The sequence below is a fragment of the Citrus sinensis genome, chromosome 6 (assembly GCF_022201045.2).
Source record: "Citrus sinensis cultivar Valencia sweet orange chromosome 6, DVS_A1.0, whole genome shotgun sequence".
In the NCBI taxonomy this organism is placed as follows: Eukaryota; Viridiplantae; Streptophyta; class Magnoliopsida; order Sapindales; family Rutaceae; genus Citrus; species Citrus sinensis.
Window position 1 is genome coordinate 19,181,393 of NC_068561.1, and position 25,071 is coordinate 19,206,463.

General features: G+C 31.3%; 2 protein-coding genes across 2 annotated transcripts; one reads left to right on the top strand and one right to left on the bottom strand.

Moving 5' to 3' along the window:
- The first annotated feature begins 9,346 nt into the window (after positions 1-9,346).
- LOC102608400 (uncharacterized) lies at positions 9,347-10,326 on the top strand. Its single transcript, XM_006492819.3, has one exon. The coding sequence runs from the start codon at positions 9,391-9,393 to the stop codon at positions 9,970-9,972; it is 582 nt and encodes a 193-aa protein (XP_006492882.2). The 5' UTR covers positions 9,347-9,390; the 3' UTR covers positions 9,973-10,326.
- Positions 10,327-14,011: 3,685 nt separating this feature from the next.
- LOC102608103 (riboflavin biosynthesis protein PYRD, chloroplastic-like) lies at positions 14,012-16,897 on the bottom strand. Its single transcript, XM_006492818.4, has 4 exons — positions 16,731-16,897; positions 15,686-16,225; positions 15,084-15,382; positions 14,012-14,910 (listed from the first exon to the last, which is right to left on the bottom strand). Exons 2-4 carry the CDS (start codon positions 16,064-16,066, stop codon positions 14,307-14,309), a joined length of 1,284 nt encoding a protein of 427 aa, XP_006492881.1. The 5' UTR covers positions 16,067-16,225; positions 16,731-16,897; the 3' UTR covers positions 14,012-14,306.
- Between the last annotated feature and the right edge of the window lie 8,174 nt (positions 16,898-25,071).

Sequence of the window (25,071 nt, forward strand, 5' to 3'; positions counted from 1 at the left end):
ACTAAATTAGTTTTAATAAAGAAATTAAATGAGTATTTGTTTTATCTGCATGGGTTCAAACTTAAAATGCATTAAAATGTTCAAACTTAAAAGAAAATAATTATCCATTAAAATGCTTCAGAATTCCAGAAAAAGAAAATATAAGCAATAACTGGAAAATAATTCAAAAAATAATAATAAATTGTTTGTTACGTACCATAACCTGTTGGCATAGTTTCTTCCACGAACTATGGAAAATGCTAAGACAAATCCTTCTCGTTCGTGTTTATCATTATTTATTCGTACAAAGAAAAGAAAATTATTTATTTCGTGCAGTGGGCACATTTTGATTACGCTAATTACCTTTTTCTTTTTAATTATTGTTATTTTTTATGTTCTTCGGTGTGCTTGATTATTGGAGAGAGATTTGGTATCGTTAAGACATTAACTAAACATTCCAAGCATGTGCTTGGGATTCACGTGAGAAAAGAATATGAGGAGTACTTGCGATATGACTCTTTTGCATGCCCAATTGTGTGCAATTGGACCACGAGGGCCTATGAAAAGATTTTATTTTAGAAGTTTCGTGAATGCTTGATAGGTCACATTTTCATTTTCTTTCAAAAAAAAAAAATTTGTTCTACTCAATTTTTGTAATTTTTATTAATTAAACACATACGCACGCTATATGAGACTTAAACTTAAGACCTAAGTTTTAGTAAAGTCTTAGGTGATATTTGTTTTTTTTTTTTTTGTCTAAAATCTGAATAACCCTGAATTAGTCTGAATTTGGAATAGAGCTAGATGTCTAAATTTGAATGATATGTTTTTTTTTATTTTGAATCACTAAAAGTAAATATTAAGTTTTTCATTTTTTTAACTTAGAAAAACTGAAAACTAATATTTTTCACAATTATACCCTTACAAATTATAAATGTTAAACAAATAATAAACATCTCAAAAAATATAAATAAGATAATGTATTATCATAACGTAAATTATATTCAATTTAATACAACTCTTTAATATTCTATATTAAATATGTTAATCAATTTTATTATAGTTTATGACCTTTTATATGAAAAATATTCATAAAAAATTATGAAGATAAATAATGCCAATTTGAAGAAAATAAAAAGATAAAGATAATTATAGTCTACCACTATATATTTTCACAAGTTATATAGAGATTGGTAATAATGCTAATTATTAAATTTTATTTAGGTAAGGATGAAAATTAGTTAATTAGATAGAGATATTTTGGAGAATGTCTTTTAATGATATCATTCAGACTTTTTAGACTGCAAAAAATTAAAAAAAAAAATAGATTAACAATTTAATGACTTAATGGTTGAAATTTTTCATTAATTTGAAAAACTAAACAAACTTAATGACTTAACTGATTAAAATTAAGTCAATTAAGTTATTAAGCCATAAAAAACAAACAATGTCTTAGTAAGACCGCCTGCTAACTAGTGGAATTAAGCCTTAATGTCTATTTATTTTGTTTAACTATAGTAGCTCGAAATATTTTCAATTTAGTTTCTTATTTGGTGTTAAATTCCATTTTGTTCAACTTTTTTCTTATTTTGAATTCCAAATTAATAAAGGGAGATAAATCTTTGTTGTGCAATATTGAGATTCTCCCGAGGCCTATATGGTTCATTGTTAGTGCTTAGATACATTAGATATCAAACTTAAAGTATGGTGCGATGCCTATATATATATATATATATATAATAAAAAAATATTTCTTTGATTTTTGGTTTCTTTTGGAATCTTTGTTTTACTTTTCATAACTGAAAATTTGTTCTCGAAAGATAACCAATTTTTTAGTGGGTTTGCAGGCCCAGTATGGCCAACTAACGAAGTGCCAGCATACGAAGGGCCCATGGGCCAACTAAGGCAAATAATTTTTGCCCAGCAGTGACTTTCGAGACCAAAAAAATGGCAACCAAGAAATTATGTCAAAATAGAAAGATTATTAATTTTTTTAAAAAGGGACACTAATACTGCCAGTTTGGTAAAATAATCATGGCGATCCCTTTTATTTTTTATAAATCACACATATTCTTTGAGACACATGGGTGTTAAACTAACTCCTTTTGAACTGAGAAATTATAAAAGAAATCTTTGCAACCATTTCTAAAAATGAAACATCTCCGCGACTATTTTAATTACTTTAAGTACAAGTTTAACGTAGTAGATTACAAATTCAACATACATATAATATATTGAAGGTAAAAATTCATTTAGTCCTTATACTATCGGATTAGTACCGGTTTAATTCCTGTATTTTTTAAAATATCTCAACATTTTTGTCGTTAAATTATTAACACCTCTGCCTAGGGGTGGGCAAAATATCCAACCCGACCTGACCCGACCCAAAAAATTTCGAGTTCGGATCGGATCGGGTTGTGTATGAAACCCGATCGGATGAAATTTTATAAACCCGATCGAGTTTTGATCAGGTCAAGTAAAACCGACCCAATCCGAAAACCCGGTCGGGTTACCTAAAAAAAAATAATAATAAACCTAACCTAAACACACGCACACACCACACGGGCACACTCACAGTCACAATTTCACAAACACAAACAAATTCACAAATCTCAAAATACAAATTACAAACAAATCACAACAAACCCTCTGCAAGTCTGCAACCCTCACGACCTCACACACACAACCCACAGCCACAAAGACTCACACACACAACCCTCTCCAGTCCCGGATCTGCTGCTGCCTCTCCGACCAGTCGCCGCAAGCTGCTACTGCGCGTCCAGCTGTCGCGACCTGCCGCTGCGCGTCCAGCTGTCGCGACCTGCCGCTGCGCGTCTAGCTGTCACGATCTACCGCTGCACGTGTACCCATCTGCTACTGAAAACCCGTCTACGATCTGCTGCCGTGGCCACCGATCTGCTGCTCCAAGGCTCAAGCTCCAACCCGACCCGAGTTTTTGGCTTTGCCGGTTTGCCCTTTGTGACTTTGTGACCCGAACAAGACTTTGAAGCTTTCAACATTGATTACATCTGAACCCAATCCTACCCGAATTTAACCCGCATCGTTAACCCGAACCGACCCGACGCGCTCCGAACATAGTTCGGATCGGATCTATAATTCGGGTTTCATTCGGATTGATTTTTAACCAACCTGATCACCCGAAATCGGATCGGATTGACCCGAACCCAATTTTGACCACCCCTACCTCTGTCGTTACTTTTTGTCCAATTTGACTTGTTTTTATAATATTATCCTCTTATAATAATATTTTTGTTCGTGACATTAACAAAAAAAATTAAATTATCAATTTAATCCCAAAAAATAATAGAAAAATAAAAACAATTTATTAATTTTTGTTGAAGCTCATGTATGCCCAAAAAAATTAATATTTTAAAAAATCAAATTACCAATCTTTTGGATAGTAATAAAAAAGTAATATATTAACTCCTCAGCAGAGTGTTCTACAAAAATTAATATATATCTCTTTTGTTTATATTTTATATGTTGGAGCTAAATTAGTAATTTAATTTTTTCTTCTTATTAATGAAAAAAAAAAGAAATATTATTGGAAGAGTGTAGTATTGTAAAAGTAAGCTAAAAAGAATAAAAAATAATGGTAGCAGTGTCAACAATTTAATTGGAGAAATGTTTTGAGATATTTTTTAAAAATACATGCACTAAACGGACACGAACCTCAAAATATAAGAACTAGACAAGTTTTTACCCAACATACTAATACTCTTTTTTATCAGAACTAATCCCACAAGTGACACACCTAAGCTTGATTACTATTCTTGTGATGGATATTCTTAACAATAAATTTTTTTTTGGACTTTAACAAATGAAAAAAATAAATTATCAGTTTAATCCCAAAAAATTAATATTGGAAAAAAATCAGATTATCAATTTTTTGGACAGTAATAATAAAAATTAATTCCTCAACAAAGTATTCTGGAAAATTAATATATATTCCTTTTGTTTATATTCTATATTTTGGAGTTAAATTGGTAATTTAATTTGTTCTTTTTATTAGTGTCCAAAAAAAGAAATATTATTACAAGAGGGTAATATTGTAAAAGTAAGTTAAAAAGAGTAAAAAGTAATAGTAGGAGTGTCAATAATTTAACCGTAAAGATGTTTTGAAATATTCTTTAAAAATACAGGTACTAAATATATACTAACTTCAAAATATATGAACTAAACAAATTTTTACGCAACATATTAATACTCTTTCTGATCATAACTAATCCCATAAGTGACACCCCTGAACTTGATTTTATTCTTGTGAGGGATGTTCTTACATTTATAGAAGCTTGAACCGCTATCTTCATTTCTTGCAATTAAAACATATAGCTGCATGCACACGAAAGAAAAATCATACGCTGATGCAAAGATATGATCATTCTAAATCACATTCATGTGAACAAGATCATCAAATTCATATTTGATGAAGAAGTGAAGTTTTTTTGAGTTTGTCATTATCAAGGCTTTGTCCTAAATCTCTTCCCATGTGCAAATCATTAAGTTGAAGATGAAGTCATACAAGCTGTCAATGATTAAGAGAATACAATCTCTTTTAGTAGCAATTTAACAATCACATCAAAAGCAAAAATAGCCATGTCTATTAAACTTATAAATGCCAAAGAGCTAGCTAGTTACATGACATGATTCCCGTTTTATATAGCAAAGAAAAAGTTGTTCGATGTATCTTTACAAATTATACGAAGAAAATTGCTGAGGGAATTGAGATCTTGTTTTGTCAATAAGTCAAGTTAATTTGCAACTGCCCTCTTACAACATGCAAGCAATTATTTATGTGTGCAATTTAAGATTGAGGAAAATTAAAAAAAAAAATTGGTAGCTATACCTAGAAATGGAAATGATGTAAGGGTCTTTAGTTTGTGTCACTGCATACCTAATGAACATGTTTTACATCGAGGTTGGAATTATTAACCAAGCAACTTTGTAAAAAGAAAAAGGAGATTGCAAAAGTTAAAGAGGCCATCGCCATGATCTCTTTGGGGCCACCTTGATGGGGCATGTCATTGTTTAAAAAAAAATACCAATAAAAAAAAAATCAATCATTATAATTGCTAAAGATCATTTTCAGATTTTGTGACTCTTCTCCAAATCTCTGAGCTTATATATGTGATCTTCAAATAATTTTGCATTATATATGAGTATGTTATTATTTTGTACAGTCAAAACTTATGTTTATATTTGCACAAGTAAAAGCATAAATCAGGAGATACTTCTAGCTTAATATGTGTTAAAATAAAAATTTAGATCACGAAAAAATTTAGACCAGGAGAGAATAGTAATCACTAATATTAATTAACAATATACATATGGGATCCAGCTGTTGAAAGGTACCACAATTTTTGTCTTTTTTTGTGATAAATTTCATTTGACCCCTTGCTTTCCTTTTTAGTTTCAATTTATTTTTAAATATAATTTTATTTTCCTCTCTCATTCTTTCCCTCCATAGGTGGCCCAATTTTTTTCCATTTTCAAATCATTAATCAACAACAGCCAACTTGACATCATTTGGGAATTATTATTATTTACTTAATTGTTATTTTAATTAAAATAATCTAATGAATCAAAAAATATAAACCATAAGCTATTAATAATTAGAAGGAGTACAAAAGCAAGCATTGATTTTGGGTTTGTTTTAACCAAATTTTAGAAATTTTTTAAACATTTTAATTAAATTAGAAAATTAAAACAATTTGGTATAATTAGGATTCCATCGGGATCTCGATTGAAGTCCTGACTAGTCTCGAGTTTTAATGAGAATAAATTTAATCTCAAATTTCTATTTATTTTAATTATTTTTTTAAGTCATATACCGTATCATGTACCATTTGGTATGAAATTTGGGATTCGATTTTTTCTACCAGCTTTATTTGGCAAAAGAGTTTTAATTAGATGTTTGAGAATGTTATGTTAATTAAAAAAGTTATAATAATCTATGATTGTTATAAAAATCTACAATGTATAACTTAGGAATAGTAAAGCCCCAGTATTTAGCTTATTTAGGTGTATAGGCTTATTGAATTAATTCATATCAATATAATTTGATTAGAATCGAAGTATCATAATTATGAATTTTATTCTTCTACTTTTTTGCAAATGTTAATATGTTAAACATATTCTTACTATTTTGAATATTAAACATTGACATACTAATATAACATCATAAAAAATAGTTGTAATTGGGAAATTTCACTACAATTTGGGTTAAATTGATAATTTAGAATTACATTTTTTTATTATTATTTTACGTTGAAGTTTCAGCCTCCAGGTACTAAACCAAATTAATGGCTTAGGCTAATGAAAGGAGTAATTGGTTAATGCTTTTCTAACTTAAACTGACGATATCTATTATTTCATTCTATGATTATTTTTTTATTTTTTTAATTACTTTCGGTTCCAGTTCATGGTACATGAGATGAAGAAATTGAGAATGGTTTTTGAATTAATTTTTAATATTTTTAATTTTATTCAAAAATTAAATTTATTTATTTTTATTCATTTTTTATTTTTAACAATGAAAATGTTAATGAAATTTCTCCTAATTTTAATTGTCTAATTATTTATAATTTTGAGACAATTCGGACTTGTGCATTAAAAGTTGTAACTCTTTAACTTTTTTGAATTTTAAAAAAATAGGGACTATAACGTTAATTACCAAATAGACACATCCTTACCATAGACGCTGGTTTTCCATTAAATCGGACGGTGACGAGCTGATGTCACAAAAAGACAAAAATCCTGAAACGTTGCAACCATTGCAACGTAGGCGAGTCCGTATATATGTGTGTGTGAAAGAAAGAAAGGAACAAAACAGGATAAAAAAAAAAATAATAATGATACAGTAATAAATTTTTATATAAATTTATTTTGTATAAATTGACGTGACATTAATTCATTGGTTGAATGAAAATATAAATTAATAAAAATAAATTATGTGGGCCAAGTGATATTTAATTCAACCAATCTTATCATGTCACGTCAATTTATACAAAATAAATTCATTCAAAAATTTGTAGCTATATCATTACTAACAGAAAAAGAAGAAGAAGAAGAAGAAGAAACAAACTAAAATCATATTTAAAAAAAAAAACAGAATAATGAAACTGCTCATCAAAGAACACAGAAAGTAGAAATGTTGATGAATTACATGGTACTTTCCCTGACTGTGACAATTGATTCTGGTGGAATATATTAAAGGCAAGTTGATGATGTCTTACAATGTCACTCTGAATATTTTATCTTTTCTGTTACAAAATGAAAAAAAATAAAGTTTATTTATTTTTTTTAAATTTTTATATATCTTTTTTCGCAGGCACCTTCCCTTTCCTTGGTTAATTAATTCTTTAGATTCTCTTTGCACCCGCTAATATCAGCAGAAACACACTACAATCTTGCCTTGTACTCCTCAAAATTCATAGAAACATATATAGGAAGTATATCATTTAACAAAATCGTATTTATACTTCAACTTTTATAAGGAGTAATATTCCAAGTTTCCTTAAAAAAAAAAGAATAATAGTACTTCAAGTAGGATAACATATATTACTTTAAGTTGTAGCAACAAAAATTAATCAAGAATTGAAAAAATAATTTATCTGCTACAAAGACGTGATTGATTCTTAAGTTTAATTACTCAACAACTTGATCAAAATATCTATCAGATCCTGTAATTAATTAAATTTTGCATCACTTGTCAGAAAAATTAATTACAGAAATGATATCATCAATCGGTCCCTTTCATTGCAAGTGACCGAAGAGTGTTAATTTTTATGTATGTGCCCCAATGCAGCGCAAGTTAAGGAGCTTCTCAAGGTTCTTGCATTGCAGATACATGCGTTAACTGTACATACACAGACTTCGAAATCTTATATGAACGAATTATTTAGAAATTAATATAAGAGAGCAAGAGGGATTCAAGGAAAGTGTTGCATACCTAACGACTAATTAAGCTAAATTAAGTTGCTCTTAAACTGCTTATGAGTTTCTAGCTTAACAACTGTTCATGATCAATTTTGCTGTTTAATTTGACAGTGCTCGTTTTCAATTAAGTCAATGCTCCTTAGGCAAATTGACCAAGTCCAGAGCAAAATAATTTAGTGTATTGGCTCTATCTTTATGGATAAGTGTTGAATTGAGATATTTTCTTTCTCTTCTTCCATGAGATTGACATGCTTTATTTTTATTATTATTATCAAAGTAAACCAATCGCTCTCTGTCTTGCTCAATTAGGGCAGTCCATGTCTTTGTTATTTTTTGGACAGATATCAACGTCGTCAACTTTATTCTTCTTCTTCTTCTTCTTCTTTTTTAATTATTAACAAAATCTCTCACCAAACTTATAGTTTGGTTCTTAAATATGCAATTATGTTCTAATAATCCACATTAGCACTTAAAATAAGCTCTATGCATGGATTGGTTTATGTTGATACAAAAACCTATAAGTTATTAGGTAAAAATCGATATTAGTATATAAGTAAAATAAGCTCTAATACTCCCCATTTACATTAACATATATAGCCATTTAGGGTATAAGAAAAAGAAGGAGAAAAAATATGAAAGAAAAATTTGAGGTGGTTTTTTGCCAATTCATCGACAAAATATATATATATATATTGTAATTGATCATATATCTTTCTTGATTTTGCTGAAACCTAGATGAAGCTTCTGGCTATATTATTAATACAGATAAACTTTTTACTAAAGAAATGACATTTACGTCAGACCAATTGAGGAAATAAAAAATGTTATATACAGAGTGCTCGAGCAGTTAAAAGGATTGGCTTTAAGACTTAAGAAGGATCTAATCTAATGACAACACATGACAAATTACATTAAATTATTCATTGGGGTGGTAATTTTGGCGAAGATTCAGCCCGATTCTTCGTTCTCGAGTTGCTTACTTGGTTTAATTAATTAATCAATTAACTAATTGATTTACTATGAATCTCTAATCTCAATTCTCAAACCCGTGCCATAGATTTCACCACCATAAATATTTGATTTAATTACTGGCTTAGAAAAAAAAAATAATTCCCTCGATATGCACATAAATATAGCTACAATTTCAAAAAATGTAAGCGCTTCTTTTTCACATTGAAACTCAACTCAAGTAGCTTTTCTAATTTTAAGTCCTTATCAAATTGCATACCCAAGAAAAGACCAACAAAGTTGCATTGCATGGCACTACTTTTAAATTACCTAAAAGTCAAGTGGCAAATTTGTAATCAAAATCCTTTATAAATCCCATTTGAACATTGAACTAGAACCAAGACTTACCCCACACACACTCCCCCCCCCCCCCCCCCCCCCCCCCCCCCCTCCCCCCCGCCCGACCCCCGGGAAAAAAAAATCAAAACTACCAACGACATAAAAATGGTTAGCAGCCCATCGAACCTAAAAACCCCGCATCCTCTTCAAGCTTTGTCAATGAAGTCTTCATCTTCTTCTACTCTAAGCTACATGAAGATCAAAACCCTAATCCACAGCTTCATTTTCTCGCACGTGTGTCGCGTTATACGCGCTCTCTCTAAAGCAAAATCCATTATCATTGAGGTTCTCAAAGATAATCAACCTATTCACCACTTCATTTACCCTAAGAAGAACAAGAACAAGAAGTACATGACCAAAATACTTTTTGGTTCATTTAGGTTACATTATAATTGGTGTTCTTCGCATGTTATGCCCGTGCCAGCGCCTGTTCTCGATGAATTTACAGCTACACATTTGTACTATGATCCGTCATGGAATTCGATAATTTCAACTGAGAAATGTGAGGATCACGGCCCGGAATCTGAGCTTTCTGGCTATCTTCAATGGCTTGAGGAAAAGGGAAATAACGCAAATGAGATTGATCGGCTTGCCGATGTCTTCATAGCAAATTGCCATGAGAAGTTCAGGTTGGAGAAGCAAGAATCATACAGGAGATTTCAAGAAATGCTAGCTAGAAGCATGTGAGGAACTAATATTTGTGTGGGTTGTTATTATTATTATTATTATTATTTTTCAGAAGCTTTCCCATTCTATGCCATGTTAGATACTTTGGTGGGGTGAGGAAAGAATAGTTTAATTAACGGGTGTATTATTGAGGTTTATTTTTGGTTATTTTAATTTCCTAACTTTTAGTCCTCTTATGCTTTTTTGTGTAAAAGTGAAGGGATTTAGAGAATTGTACATCATGGATTGGTGGGTTTGTGGGTATTTGTGCAATTCTTATCTTCAAATGTTCATGGATGTTAGCCTTTTAATTTTCAACTGTGTCTCTAGTGTAATTTGAACTGAATTTCTAATAATTTTTGTTGTTAATTTTTATGAACTCTCTCTCTTCAACCATATGAGAGTCCTTTTCCTCCTTGTCAATTTACTTTCAAGGCTAGCAAATAATAGTTTCAAGATTGTGAGTATCAATTTGATGAAAAGCTCCAATTATTATAGAGCATCTATAAATAAAAAAATTTACGAAAAAAATCTTACCACAATTATATTTTAATTGGTCTTAGTTTTGTCATGCAACGATCTGGCAAAAGCAAACCTATTTAAAATTAAACATCCGCGAAGAAATTGATTAAATACGTTTTTTTTTTTTTTTTTTTGTTTACACAGTTCGAAGAAGTTTTGAATTCTACTGAAGACTAGGTCTTCACCAACTCTCAGTAGCAGTACTAATTGCTGATTTCAAGTATACTTTTCGTACTCTCCAAAAAAAAAAAAAGAAGTATACTTTTCGTACATTCTAGTTTTCGGTGTTTGTGAACTATAAAACTCAAGATTTTGGTTATTGTGTTAATCATTGTTGGTTGATGATACGAATTACATTATGCTTTGGACCAAGAGTGTGATCGCTTATTCACTTTCAACTATGCCTTGGAGTAAATGTCAAATTTTATATCTTTCTATTCAAGTCTACATATCAATAATTTTGTTTTCTTTTTTAAATACAAATATTGGATCCTTTATTTAACAACTTAAATTGTCTGATCTAATGATTTAGTAACATAAAATTAGAGATCCATCTTGTAATTTCTTCCGTGCTGGTTTTACCTCAATTAATTAATTAATTTTTAACCAATTTTTGAACTTCTGTTCTAATTTCTTTAGATTCACATGAGAAAATCTCTAAAAAATTGTACATATTTGATAATAATATCATGTCCTTACCTAACGACTTAAACTTATTTTTTTCAATTAGTGTGAATATTCTAAATCTCTCATCTACAATTAAAAAAAAAAATTCAATTTGTAAGTTTTGAATTTTCTCAATTAAGTAGATGTATTGTGAATAGAATCAAAATACTTATGTTAAACCCAAAAATAAACTCAATACAAATGCGTAGGTGGTTGAAGCCTTGACACAAGTCACTTGTAAGACCTACCGAGTTTTCTCGAATTAAGTACATGTACTTTGAAAATGCGTGAAAAACGCTTGCGTGAAACCCAAAAACAGACCCTTTACAAAAGTGTGGCTGAACCCTAAACACAAGTCATCACATATGATGAAATAAGCAGACAGTCACCAGTTAATTAAAACTACATTGATTCAAAACCCATTAGCACAAGTTCAAAGTGGGAAAGCAAAATTGAAAAGGTGAAACTCTTACGTACGCCGGACAATTATATTCCTTAATTATGCCAACTACCTAATTTTTACAACGAGCTTTAATTCTTTTTTCAGAACAATGACGCCCGGGGGGGGATTAAAGGTTAAATAAAATGGAGTACCAAGGCAAGGGCAATTGACCAATTCCAAATTCATGAAAAGTAGAAAATCTTGATGAATCTTGTATGATCAAATGACGCACATGCGAATGACATTAGCAATTAGATACATAGTTGATTACATAAGATTACAATATACGTAGCCATTTACAAAGTGATCATCAATTCGTCACACTGATCGAAACGCATAGTTGATCTCTTAAGTCATTGTAATTGATCATTTCAATTTTCCAGCTGCAAGCTGACAACATTACATGTGTCTTAAAACATAAAAGTTCAAATAACAGATGTAATAAAAGCTTTATACTGATGTTAAAGAACATTATAAAGAAGAATCCCTTGATGGAGGCCCCACGTTTATGGGCCCTAGCACAATATATATAAATCAGGCATCATGGGAAACCCAATAATTTTTTTTTTATTTTTTTAACTATTGACATTTTTTTAGTTTTAGACTTATCGAGACTATATGCTTATTAAGCATATATGTCATGACAGAGTTTAACTATTTAGGTCTAGAAATGTCTAAATCAATTTCTATTAATTTGAAAGAAAATTTACTCTCATGATTGGATGTATACTGGGGAGTTTTCTATGAATATATTCTCTCATTCATGAAATTCTTACTACATGTATATGAAGTACATGCACAAGGTAAAATTCAATGAGAAAATGATTAATGCATCGATAGATAGTAGGTAGCGAAAATTTTCACTAAATATCATTTTTAACTTTTTAGTCATAAATACAAGTGTGGTGTAACATGTGTATTATATTGAAATTTAATTTGTTATAAATGGGAATTTTGCTCTTATTAATTTCTTTCCTTATTATAATAAACTAACAATACAAGAACTTCACTTTTTAAAACAAGGAGAGTAGAGTGAACGAGTACCAGTCAAGCAATAGTAAGGCAAGTGATGTGCTTTTGTGTAGAATTACAAATTCACACTGTAAAAGAAGGTGGGTGAGGCATCAAATTTTTGCTTTTTTTTTTCGTCTCTTTATTATTCCAAAACCTTCTTTGATACTTTTGTATGAGAGGAAAAGAGAGTAAGTTAGAGCTTTAGCGGAGGGTATATTGGTTTTTGGTTCCTTTGGTCTCCCACTCCCGGTATCCCTGTAAATCATGTACTCCCCTTTACAAAAAAGTGAATGCATGGAACTTCTTGAGATTTTATTCTCTTGATTTGGATAAGTTTGCAAGAGCAGCGTTATCTTGAATTTCTTGCACATTATCATTCAAAAGATTATTCCTTGAATTTTTTAATTCAATTTTAAATGGGGTTACGACATTCAGTTCCATGCTTTTTTACCTTTTTCACAAATAAGTACATGGTTTTAACAATTGTACAAATAGATCCCCTAACTGTTACTTACTTTAATGACTGAAATACCTAGTTATCACTAAAATCCTATAATCTATGTAGTTACTACAACATTAATAAATTTATACAGTTTGAATAAATAGATTAGTTTATATTAAAATTGACGTGTCATTCATCACTAACTGTATGCGTTAGATTAGATTTTACTTGTTATTAGTTGTTAGCTGATTTTATGAGTTTATTCTCTACTAATAATGTGCTAATCTTGATGGGAGGACCCAATTGATACAAATGGGACCTATATCTTTATTTATGAATATGGAAAAACTTAGAGATGATGTTATTATTGCCCAGTCATAAAATTTAGCAACAAACCCAAGAAGGGAAATTAAATTTCATGTCTGATATTGACTTACTTTGCAGTTTGCACCTTTGGTCATCCTTATGATAAGCTTTATTTTAAAGAATAATGTCTCCAGACATTTTGTCCAAAAACTACCTGCAAAAACTAGAGGGGGAAAAAAAGTGTGTTTGGAGGATTTTTGTTTGAATTTTTGTTTGGCTTTGGAAAACATGCTACGTACGGTAACACTAGAGCAAAAGTTGCCCGATATCTCCACTATTTGGCATTAGATATAACATGCCACAACCATTTTTGTGCAATATTCCTTGTTCTCTCAAGTAGGCATTGTATAGATATTGCAAAAAGATAGAACTGTTTAATACTATTGAAAAGAATATATGACATGGTTACATCAAATTCTGATCCTCCCTCATATGAAACTGTCAGACGTGTGATCAATTAAAAATATTTTTATATAAGCGTCATTCATATCGTGGGCCTGAGTGAATAGGTGGCCTTTGAGCCGAAATCTACCTGGTAGGATGCATTGAACCTCTTGATTGGGCTTGCTTTTTATTCATTGACCATTAAAATGTCATTCTTTCAAGTATTTAGCTTTGCACAAATTCATAAATTAGCTGATCATGTATAGATGTATCATTTGCACATGGACACTAGAAATTTCACTGCCCTCTTTGCAGTATGAGATAAACTCATTTGCACATGAACACTAAAAATGTCATTGCTCTCTTTACAGCATGAGATAAAGCATTTGAATTCTGCAGGAGCAAACAAACAGCTCCTTCCTTCCAAAAAACCAAAAAAAAAAAAAAATAAGGGTTGTTGGAAACAGCAGTTAAGAGTGTACGAATTCTGTATCCATCCATGGCCTCCAACCACCTACCTCATAGGTATCCCTCGAGCACAGTGCTGTGACTCGAAATCTTAGGCTGTAAATTCTTCACTTTCAGTCCTTTCCCTATACTATCCAATAGGGCATGCGGATCCCTGCCATGACTTTCTTTCCATACTGGCAAAACTTCCACCACAATCTTTTGCAATAGATTCTGATCAATGCCCTCTTTAAGAAGCATTTCAAGATCACCATAATCACCCCTTAAATCCATCAAAACACTGCAAAATCCCCGGGAATAGCAGTAGTCCAAAATCGCATTTAAATTCATCCGATGCAATCTTACTGTTTCAATTCCTTTTTCACCCATTTCAGTTTCTACAGCTATCTCTCTGTCTGTAAATACTATTACTTTCGAAGAAGAATGCACTGAATCAGGAATTCGGATTGGAGAAGCAGGATCACTAGCTGTTATAATCTGAAAGGGCTGATTGGTACCAGGTTCTTGTGATGCAGGTATTGTGTACTTCGCAGTTAATAAGGCGGAAAGTATAATTGCATCACATTCCTGTAACAACTGCGAGTAGTATCCACCAGATTCTGTAACTCCTTCCCCAAGTTGGTCTAGGAGGTGGCCATTGACAGAGAGTGAGTATCTACAAGTCAAAAAGTGGTATTCTATCAGACTACTTTACATTTTTACCACAGAATAATAGTTAAAATTGTCTGACCGGCAAGTAAACTTGAACCCAAACCTAACTGAAATTACTCGGTAACATCTATTCATGTTTTATAACTGATGTTAAATTCAATATAACTAAAAGTTTACCTAAGTGTAACAAAAGGCTTCCCTGTCACTATTCGATGGATAAAGGCCTCGTTGAGCCTCTTGCACAGCTCTTCCTCTACACCCACGGTCACATCAATTCCAGCATCTCTCAGTCTTTCCAGCCCCTTAGAATCCACAATTGGGTTGGGATCTACCATCCCAACCACCACCTTTTTCACTTTAGCTTTAATCAGAGCTTCAGTACATGGTGGCGTTCTCCCATAATGATTACATGGTTCCAAGCTCACATAAGCCGTTGCACCCTCAGCCAACTCCCCAGCATCTCTCAGAGCAAATACCTACATTCAGCTTTCAGAAACAGAACACGGCAATGTGAAACTCATATACAGCCATTGACATAAAATGCATCAGTTCAACAAACCAACAACACAAACAAATCACAGTGATAGTTTGGATTCCAGAAATGAGTTTGTTTTCCTTTTCAGAAGCAGAAACACAGAGTGGATATATTCCCTCAAAAATGGAGGCAAATACTTCCAAACAAACACTTAAAACATTATACTACTACAAGAACACACAATTGTGGACTCTAATGTTGAATCCTACACTTCACCAACAAAAACATAGGAATGCACGTTTACCTCAGCGTGAGGCTGGCCAGCTTTTGGGTGAAATCCTTCACCAACAATCTTGCCATCTTTCACAATCACACAACCTACCATTGGATTGGGACTTGTACAGCCAATTGCCTTTCTAGCAAGCTCCACACACCTCCGCATATAAAACCCATCATCTTCTACCCATATGCATCTGATCCTATCTCCACCACTATATTTTCTCATACTGGTTAATGATTCGGATACCCTTTTGAGTGAATCACAAAACCCAGGTTGTTGTTCTTGATTGAATGCAAGTTTGGTGGGGGGTTGTATTGCTGATGAAGACCAATAAAAAATATGACAAGGTGAAAGACTGGGTTGAGGAAAAATGTGGTTAAGTGTTGAAAGTCGATGAGTTTGCATTGTTATTGGGGAAATTCAATTATTCAAAGTGGACACTGGGCAGTGCTGATACTAACATCGAGGGGCACCAATATAGATTTCGTTTTTGGAGATGAAATGCGAAGAAACAAAAAATGCAGAACAAAGAAAGGTCATGACACTATGGTGTGTAATAACAGCCTGCCAAACAGGAAAAGATACATATCAATATGAAAAAAAATAGCATAAAATATACACTAAATGTGACAAAAGTACACTCAATGAAGTCTAAAGAATAACCAGTGTCTTTGACACAGCCATTACAAATTTATTGTAGAAAATTTTAGATGCACTCAGCCTTTAACAAGTTCAGCATACATACAAACTTGATTTGGTAAAACTACAAAATAAAAAACAGTCAACAAATCAGCATTTAATATAACGAAACCATCTAGGAGTGGGCAAAGTCATCAAAAAATTAACCTCGGATCAAATTCACACTCTGATTGATTTACTTTTCCCAAGATAAAACTTTTTTTGACATGATTTTACTTTAATAACACCTGGTAAAGGCCAATACAGATTTTAACACTCAAATCGATTGATAACGATGATCTATGAATCTATACAAAATCTCTAGAATCGAAGGTTAGGCAATACAATTACATAAACTAAAGTTTTTAGTTATTTTAATAAAAATTGTTACCATGAAAACGAAACGGCAGTTGTTATTGGCAGGAAGAGGGTGGGCGTGCAGCAGCGGCAGCTGCTCGGCGTGCGAAAGGAACTTACTTCTTGGATAAGAAGAATCCAAGTGCTGCTGCATTATCTTTATTTTCTTGCACAGTATATCATTCAAAAGATTATATCTTGAGGTGGACTTCAAAAACAACATACTTCCTTTTAACTTTTTTCTTTTCAACCCCCACAAATAAGTATATGGTTTCTACAATTGAGCAAGTAGATCCCTAACTGTTAGAACTAGCAAAACAAGTTACTAGACCGTGTTTGTGTCGTATTAAATTTGAATTGTGTTAAATTTATACTGATATAAACATATTTTATTTAATAATCATGTTAAAATATTGATATTCAAATTCCATATGGAAAATAAACAGCTTACTCAATAAGATGTTTAATATCTATATCTTTCACAAGATTTACATTAAATATTACACGCAATATAACCATTCTCTTATGCTGGTATCTTTTTTTTTTAATAGATAGGTAATTAAGTCATATGGTTCATTAATAAAGCCAGTAAAAGCTACGAATGACAAAACCCTCTATGGGTTTAGAGCCTCATGAGACCCCACCCCAGATGAGTTGAATTTTGAATAATTTTTTAAAAATGGGGTAGGGAATGTAGGAAAATAATCCCCAAATTCTTAATGGGTTGGAGTTTGGTTTTGTACTCCCCATTTCACCCCCATCCAATCCCCATTACATATAAATATTTTTTAATTTTTGTTTTATCAATTACAATGTTGGTTAATAATTTTTTTAATTTTTACCTAATATAAATAGATTATAACTAAAAGAAAACACTACATTATAATTCTTATTCAACCCTAAAATATTGTTATGTTTTTTTTTCTCTCTCAAGGTGTTGCTCTCTTCAAATATTTTTTTTTAATTTTAATATCATTTTAAAATATTGTTTCAACCTTTTGAAGTTTTTCTTAAAATAATTTAAATATTTTATAATATGGTAATAATTTTATTGAAGTCTCTTATTTTTAATTTATTGAAATTATTTATCAATGCATACTATAAAATAAATAAATGGGGAATGAGGTGGGGATGGAGAAATCATTTCCCACATGGGAATTCTCCATCCCCACCCGATTAATTTATTGGAGGATGGGGTGGAGGCAAAATTTTGAATGGAGCGCGGAATAGGGTAGATCCCCACTCGCCCCACCCCATTGCCATCTCTAGTAAAAACACAGTATATAGGGATAACAATGGGTTGGGTCGGGTCAGGCTCGAGCTTGGGCTTGGGCAAGCCCAAGAATGACCCAATAGTAAAAATAAGGAGCCAAACTCGACAAAAGCTCAACCATTTTAACTTGGCTCTACTGAAATTGGGTCAATTTTTTTTTTTTTTTATATTTTTGGTAGTGGCAGCTATTGAACGAATTTGGCAAAAAATTCAACATCTACGTCCTACACATAGACAAGAAATTTCAAAACCTTATCACTAATTTAATCAACAAAAATAAAATTCCCACAACAATCAACGTCACAAAAAAAGCATAAGAAAAACAAAACAACAAGAATGCATTTGAAAAAAAATTTGATAGTGGTGTACCGTTGTGGGTGGGTAATGGTGGCACAGTGTAGCGGTGGCTTGCACCTTGGAGAAATTAAATTGAATTTGATCGGTGTAGTGCAGTGGCTACTTAATGTTGTGGTGCGGACGTGCGGTGGCGGCTTGCACCCTAAAGCAGTGCTGTTGTCATGATTCAATCTAGACTTGACAAGATATTGTTCGCTTTGACCTCAAGAAGGTCTGCACGGTTTTGTTTCTAGGGCGCCCATATTTCCCAAAACGCGTCTTACCAATTAAGGTATGAATCACCCTTTATAAACTCAGCATCTCTTTTGTGCTTTGTCGTTGTGGGATTTGCTTAGGGTATTACCCCTTTTAGGGGCTTAGCGTCCTCGCTGAAGTTTGCCTCACCATCGTTCAAGAGGACATGCAGAGCCGCTTTGATACCATTTGTCATGACTCAACCCAGACCTGACAAGATATTGTCCGCTTTCGGCCTTAACAAAGCCCGCATGGTTTTGTTTATAGGGCTCCCATATACCTCAAAATGCGTCTTACCAATTAAGGTGTGGATCACCCCTTATAAACTCAACATCTCTCCCGTACTTTGTCGATGTAAGATTTGCTTAGAGTGTTACATCGCGTTCCCTTGAGACTTGAGAATGTGCCTTAAGCCATTGAGCATGTGGTGTGTTACAGTTTTGAGAGTGTATCACATGTGTGAGTGTGTAATGACTAATGCATGTGCCTGAGTGTTTGTTTGCTTTTTTTTTTCCAAGTATTTAGGTCGGGTTGGGGCATGCATAGCTCAAACCCTAGCCCGAATTTGATCGGGCCTTAAAATTTGAGCCCAAGCCCGACCATTGACCCCTTAAATTTAGGCCAAAGTCCCAAAATTTTGGGGTAGACAAAAATCAAGTCAGGAGGTATTTATACCAAAAAATCACACATTTACATCATTGAAAATTTAAATCTACATAGAATTTTACAAAATGAAATACTTTATATTTGTTCATTTTTCACACAAAAAAAAAGAATCATGTCTAATATTTATACATATGTTTAATAATTGTGTTATTGACCGAGTAAATTGATCAAGAACCCAAATCCTAACTTGAGGAAAAAATTTATCCTAATTCAAACTCGACCAATTTAATAATTGTGTCAAATTTGATGATTCAAACACATCTATGTGTCATGTTAGATTTTGCTAATTCTACTAACTGTTATTTAAATGATTAAAATATGTTTTTATCATCAAAATATAATAATATATATATTTAGGGGAGTAACTCAAGAATTCTAACACCTAAGTTCCCAATTTGAGTCCCAAATAACGTGACATTCATCTATTAAATGATGGTTAAGTAATTTTACTAACTTTGAAATCCATCATCTAACAGATCAGTAACACATAGAATTTGGACTCAAATTGAGACTCATTTGTTAGAATCCCTAGTATTATTGCTATTTAGAGTGCGTTTGGTATTTCTAAATGATTTTAAAAAAATTTTATTTTATAGAAGGGTAATGATTAGTTTGTATGGAGTTAAAAAATGCACTTGTTAGCGGATCTTAAAATTATAATATGAAATAATTTTTTATTTTTTATAGAAAAAATTCTTTTGACTTGAATAAAAAACACAACAAAAATTGATGACACCAGGCATATGTTTTTCTTTTTCTTTTTTTTTATAAAATAAAAAAGCATAAAACAATACGAAAGACATATTTGGTTATTGTATTACAACATTATTACATTTATGTCGTTTGAACTTCTATTAAAATTGGGGTGTTAGATTAGACATTTAGATGTTACTTGTTAGTTGTTAGTTGATTTTATAAGTAAATTACCTATTATTAATATTAATGGATGGCATGTTAAAATACTGTATCATCAATTGTTATAAAAATAATGTATCATCATTACCATGTAATTATAGTATTAAACATTTTAATAATATTTGATACAAATGGGAAAAACTATCTCTTTATTTGTTATCATGGAAAAATTTAAAGATTATTTTATTGCCATGTCTTAAAAAGTTCAGCCACACCAATGGGTCTTTAGTTTAGTAGGAGAACTATTTCACTTACAATGGTGAGAGCAAGATTCGAGTTTTCATAAGAGTTTTATGGAGGTTAATTTTACTTCTCTTTTAATTATAAATATCAATTGTAATATAACAGAATTAAAAAAAAAATCCAGCCGCAAAGGAAAATTAAATTTCATGTCCGATATTGATTTGCTTGCACCTTTGGTCACCCTTTTGTATTATGTAAATCAAACACAAACCATTCGATCATTGTATTGTTTCAAAAAAAAAATCGTATTGTGGGCCTGAGGTGGTGGCCTCTGTGCCAAATCTACTCTAGGAGGATCCAATGAACCTCTTCGGCTTGCTTTTGATTCACGTCCGGCCTAAGTGACAACATTAAAATAACGTTTTTTTTTTAAGCTTCGCTCATTCACAAAATCAACTTGAAACCCACATCACTTTATTTATTTATCTTTTACCTCTATAGAACTCATCCTACATGATTTTGAATCTTGTACTAACTGGTTAGAATTTCTTTGAACTTGTAAAAGATGTTATAAACGCATATGTTACTCAAATTAATTAGCAGAGGATCCTGAGTGTTGTGTGTGTGTGGGTGGGTGGGTGTGTTAATCTTGTACCAATGTAAAAGGCAGATTAGATAATTAACAACCCAACATTGTACTAACTTTGACAAACCCAACGTGCGTTGCTTACTTTCCATTCTGTCTTATAGCTGATCGTGCACTCATTTGCACATGAACACTAACAATGTCACTGCCCTCTTTGCAGTATGAGACAAAGTATTTGAAGCCAAGAACTACATTAAATTATAACTCTTAAAGCAACCCCTCCATGTGATTTCTTGAACCACTTTCAGAAAGTTAATCTGTCAAAAAAAAAAAAATTGTATTTTGATATGATGTTGGTGCAGCACTTTAATTGGCAAGCTCTCCAGAAAAAAATGACAAGCTTATCATGATCTACTACTTATTATTATTATTATTATTATTATTTTATCTTTTCACAAAAATCTTTCTGATTTTTGTTAGTTTTATGTTCTTCAAATTTTGTAGAAAAGATTTTTGGTAAATTCAGAAACCTCTCTCCAGTTTATTACCTTTGAATCAAAGGATACATAATTTGAGTATCATCATAAATCTGCATTTTCTTTGCTTGTAAGGTCAATACTAAATTTAGTCTCAAATGATGCAGGGAGCAAAATAATGAACAATCTGATACATTTTTATTATTATTTGTTTGGGATAAATTATTATTGATACATAGTGAGGAAATTTTATTGAATAATATATAAGTAAGTAATTTTTTTTTATTGTAGCAATAAAAAAAAAAGATCAGTAGCATATAAAAATGTGATAATATTTGAAAATTTGCTTTTACTGCAAAAACTAATTGTCGTGTATACTGCCTGAATCTATCTTTATTTACATTTTATTACATACAAAATTTCAACACACCCTCAAAAAAAAATTACAAAAATATATATTGAAGAAATAAAGAACTAGTGTTACCCAAAATGCTAGAACAAAAAGAATTTTTATAAAAAGGAATACATTTTGTTAGAGATCTGTGAAATCGATCGGGCTCAAGTTTTGTGGTTGTTCTGAATAGGATTTGAAGTACTGGGTGGGGCTTTCCTCAAGCTTCGCCGGATCATCACAGCTTTCTTGGACTCTTTCATGGCTCCTCCTCCATTAATGCTGATCATCAACTCTTTTGCTTGTGAAGAAATTGAAGCCATTGATGAAACCAGCAGCCTCCTTGATGATGCAATAATATTATTATTCTTCTGGTGATCACCTTTTTCGATAGTAATATTATCCATTTCATTGCATAAAGATAATGAAGAGCAAATGAGAATCAAAGAAATGAAAGCAGTGAAAGATTTACAAATGATCTTCATGAGGTACTTGGATTAAGTGGGAAAAAAATGCGAGAAAAAAAAATATAACGATGAGATGAAAGCATTGAGATACTGAAAGATCCCAAAGTTAAAGAGTAAGTTTTATAATTAGGCAGCTCAGCTTTGCATGCGTGTTCACTCCACGTGGTTTGTGATAACTCTTGCTATGTGAATTATTATTAAAAATAGAAAAAAAGTGCTTTTTATAAAAATTAATTTCAATTAGAAAAACAATACATCATATTTAATTTTCACGATGATCATAAACTTGTAACTTTAATTTGTGAAATGAAACTTGCAGTGCATGTTGCCAAATTTTATATTTTTTATTTTCAAACAGTGGTTATAATTAAATACCCAATACTTAAAATTGGTTAATTAATTAACTAATGGTATGCTAAATATTAAATGAAAAAGTATAGTCCTAGTCATATAAATCAAACTTAGAAGTCAAGTATCATGTGATTTTGAATTGACTATTACCTCTGCTTTTGACGACCAAATCGCATCCTAGTTAAAACGCCTATTAACCAGTTAAACTACTCATGTGATTAGACAAGTGAATCCCCATCATCCTCTGCAATCGCTTATTCTTCATAAGATTTTTAAAGTCACATAGTTAGAAAATAAACCAAGCTAGCTCCATTTGGATAGCTAAGCTCCCATTAATTTTCTAATTTTTGTAATTAGAAACTACAGAGACCCCAGATTCGGTTTGAAATCAAAGATCTGCATGCATATGGTTTATTTTGAATTAGCATGTGGCGTCGCAATTTGTACCCTAACTATCTAGCTGGCTTGTCAGCAAAATATTAATTTCAAGTTTCCATTGATTACTTGATTTGCATTTTTCGTCAAGATCGAAAAAAAAGTGCAGTCAAAGCGACAACTTAAGAAGATTAATGTCGCAGTCTCCACTTGACCTAAACAAAAATCAATTATAAAACTTAAATTTATTAAAATTTACGTCAAGTTAGTGTAACAAGCATGTCTTCATACAAAAACTAATAAAATTTATAGATGATTGAAATGATCAAATTCGAAATGAGGCTAATGAAACCCTAAGAGATCTTTTCTACTTCAAAAAAAGATTAATAAAATAAAAAATATTAAGGTGAATAACAATTCTCTTCTTTCAAGTCACTTAGCACAATGAGATTTTTTTTAATGAATTATTGATTTAATACGACTTATCTAATGATCGTAAGTGTTTATTTAATCTCATAATTCTTTTAAAAGATTTTTACTTGTTGTTTGATTATTTTTTAGTATAATTTTTAAAAATTAAATAAGTTCTTTTATTTCTATATACAAATCTTAAATTTTGGACTTTTCAAAATAGAGGTTAAAAAATCTTTTTAAAATATTAAAATATCTAAATATTCTTTAATTATTTGATAATTTTATTTCATTCATTTCAATACACAATTTAAAAACATGCCTATCAAATTAATTTTATAATTTTTAATAAAAAAATTTATTAACAATCAAACAACTAATATTATTTTAGTAAAAATTTTACTTATAAAAAATCTAATTAAATAAATTTATTTTAAAACCCATACCAAGCATAACCTAATTTCACGAAGAGAATATGAACTCCCTAGTTTTTTAGAGGGAAAACCAACACCTCTAATTTTTTTTTTATTAATTTTTTTGTAGGGTGGCCATTGTGGTAATCATTCTAGTCGAACCCAAGGAAGATGATCCATCATAGTGGATGCCCAACTATAAAATCTGAAGAGATGGTCCAGCCCGAAGATGAAAGACCCAAAGTAAGAAGCCCATATAAAAAAGAAATTTCAATCATTTCGTGAGGGCATAGAGTCGAACAGTAGGGTTGACAGATTTCGGAATCCGGAATCCCGGCGTTCGAGATGAGAAACAAGAAAAAATTTATTAGGGTCCAGATATATTGGAACTGACACAAAGTAAAGCACGTTTTTATAACTACACGATCAAAGTTATAATGTATTTTTTATTATTTATCACTTTATGTATTTGGTTATGATTTATGTTTTATCTTGGAACAGCTCAAAGGTAGCCATTGCCAATTTATTATTTCGATCGGGATTTAGAACATTTAAAAATTTTGTTCGAGATCCCGAACATTTGAAAATCTAAATTTTAAAACAATTTATGATAATTCGATTTAATGAATTATATAAATTTAACATGTTAGTCATATGTGTATAAAAAAATACTTTTAGTAAATAATGTATATGACATATAGGTCATAGTCAAATAATATATCATTCACGACAGAATGTGCAAAATATGATAAAAAATTCATATTATTTAAAACAATTTGAATCCCAATTAGGACAGGTTAAAGGCAAATTTTTGTCTTGATTTATTGTTTGGGTCTTTGGTATAGGATTAGGATCAGCAGCCACTTGGGCTTGTAGCCCAGTGGTGAACTATTGCCCTCAAAGTTAAGCATGACTATGAGGGCAATGGTTCGAGTTCCCACGGACTCAACCTCCCTCAATTAAACATAATTGTGTGGAGATTTCTTATAACATCTTTCTCCTTTGCGAAATGCGAGTGGAGTAGAGACATCCCTCCTCCGCAAGGGGTATTTGGATGGACATATACTTCATAGAATAAAAAATTCTATGTACATATCTGATTGTAAATATCAGTATAATGACCTACTATCATACCAGTTGTATATATCTCTGTGTAATACAGGTTAAGTAACCTGATACTTAATCAGTTAAAAAAAAAACAGCAAATCTCGCCTTGTCCCATCTTGTTGCTAGGACACTAGGGTCCTATTTGATGAAAATAAAAATATTTTGGCTTT

Bases quoted from the DNA above. Each gene is read 5' to 3' on its own strand.
- LOC102608400 (XM_006492819.3), top strand. From the start codon at position 9,391: ATGGTTAGCAGCCCATCGAACCTAAAAACCCCGCATCCTCTTCAAGCT.
- LOC102608103 (XM_006492818.4), bottom strand. From the start codon at position 16,066: ATGCAAACTCATCGACTTTCAACACTTAACCACATTTTTCCTCAACCC. The intron at 15,383-15,685 runs GTAAACGTGCAT...AGCTGAATGTAG, and splicing joins CTGGCCAGCCTCACGCTGAG to GTATTTGCTCTGAGAGATGC. The intron at 14,911-15,083 runs GTAAACTTTTAG...TTTGACTTGTAG, and splicing joins AAGCCTTTTGTTACACTTAG to ATACTCACTCTCTGTCAATG.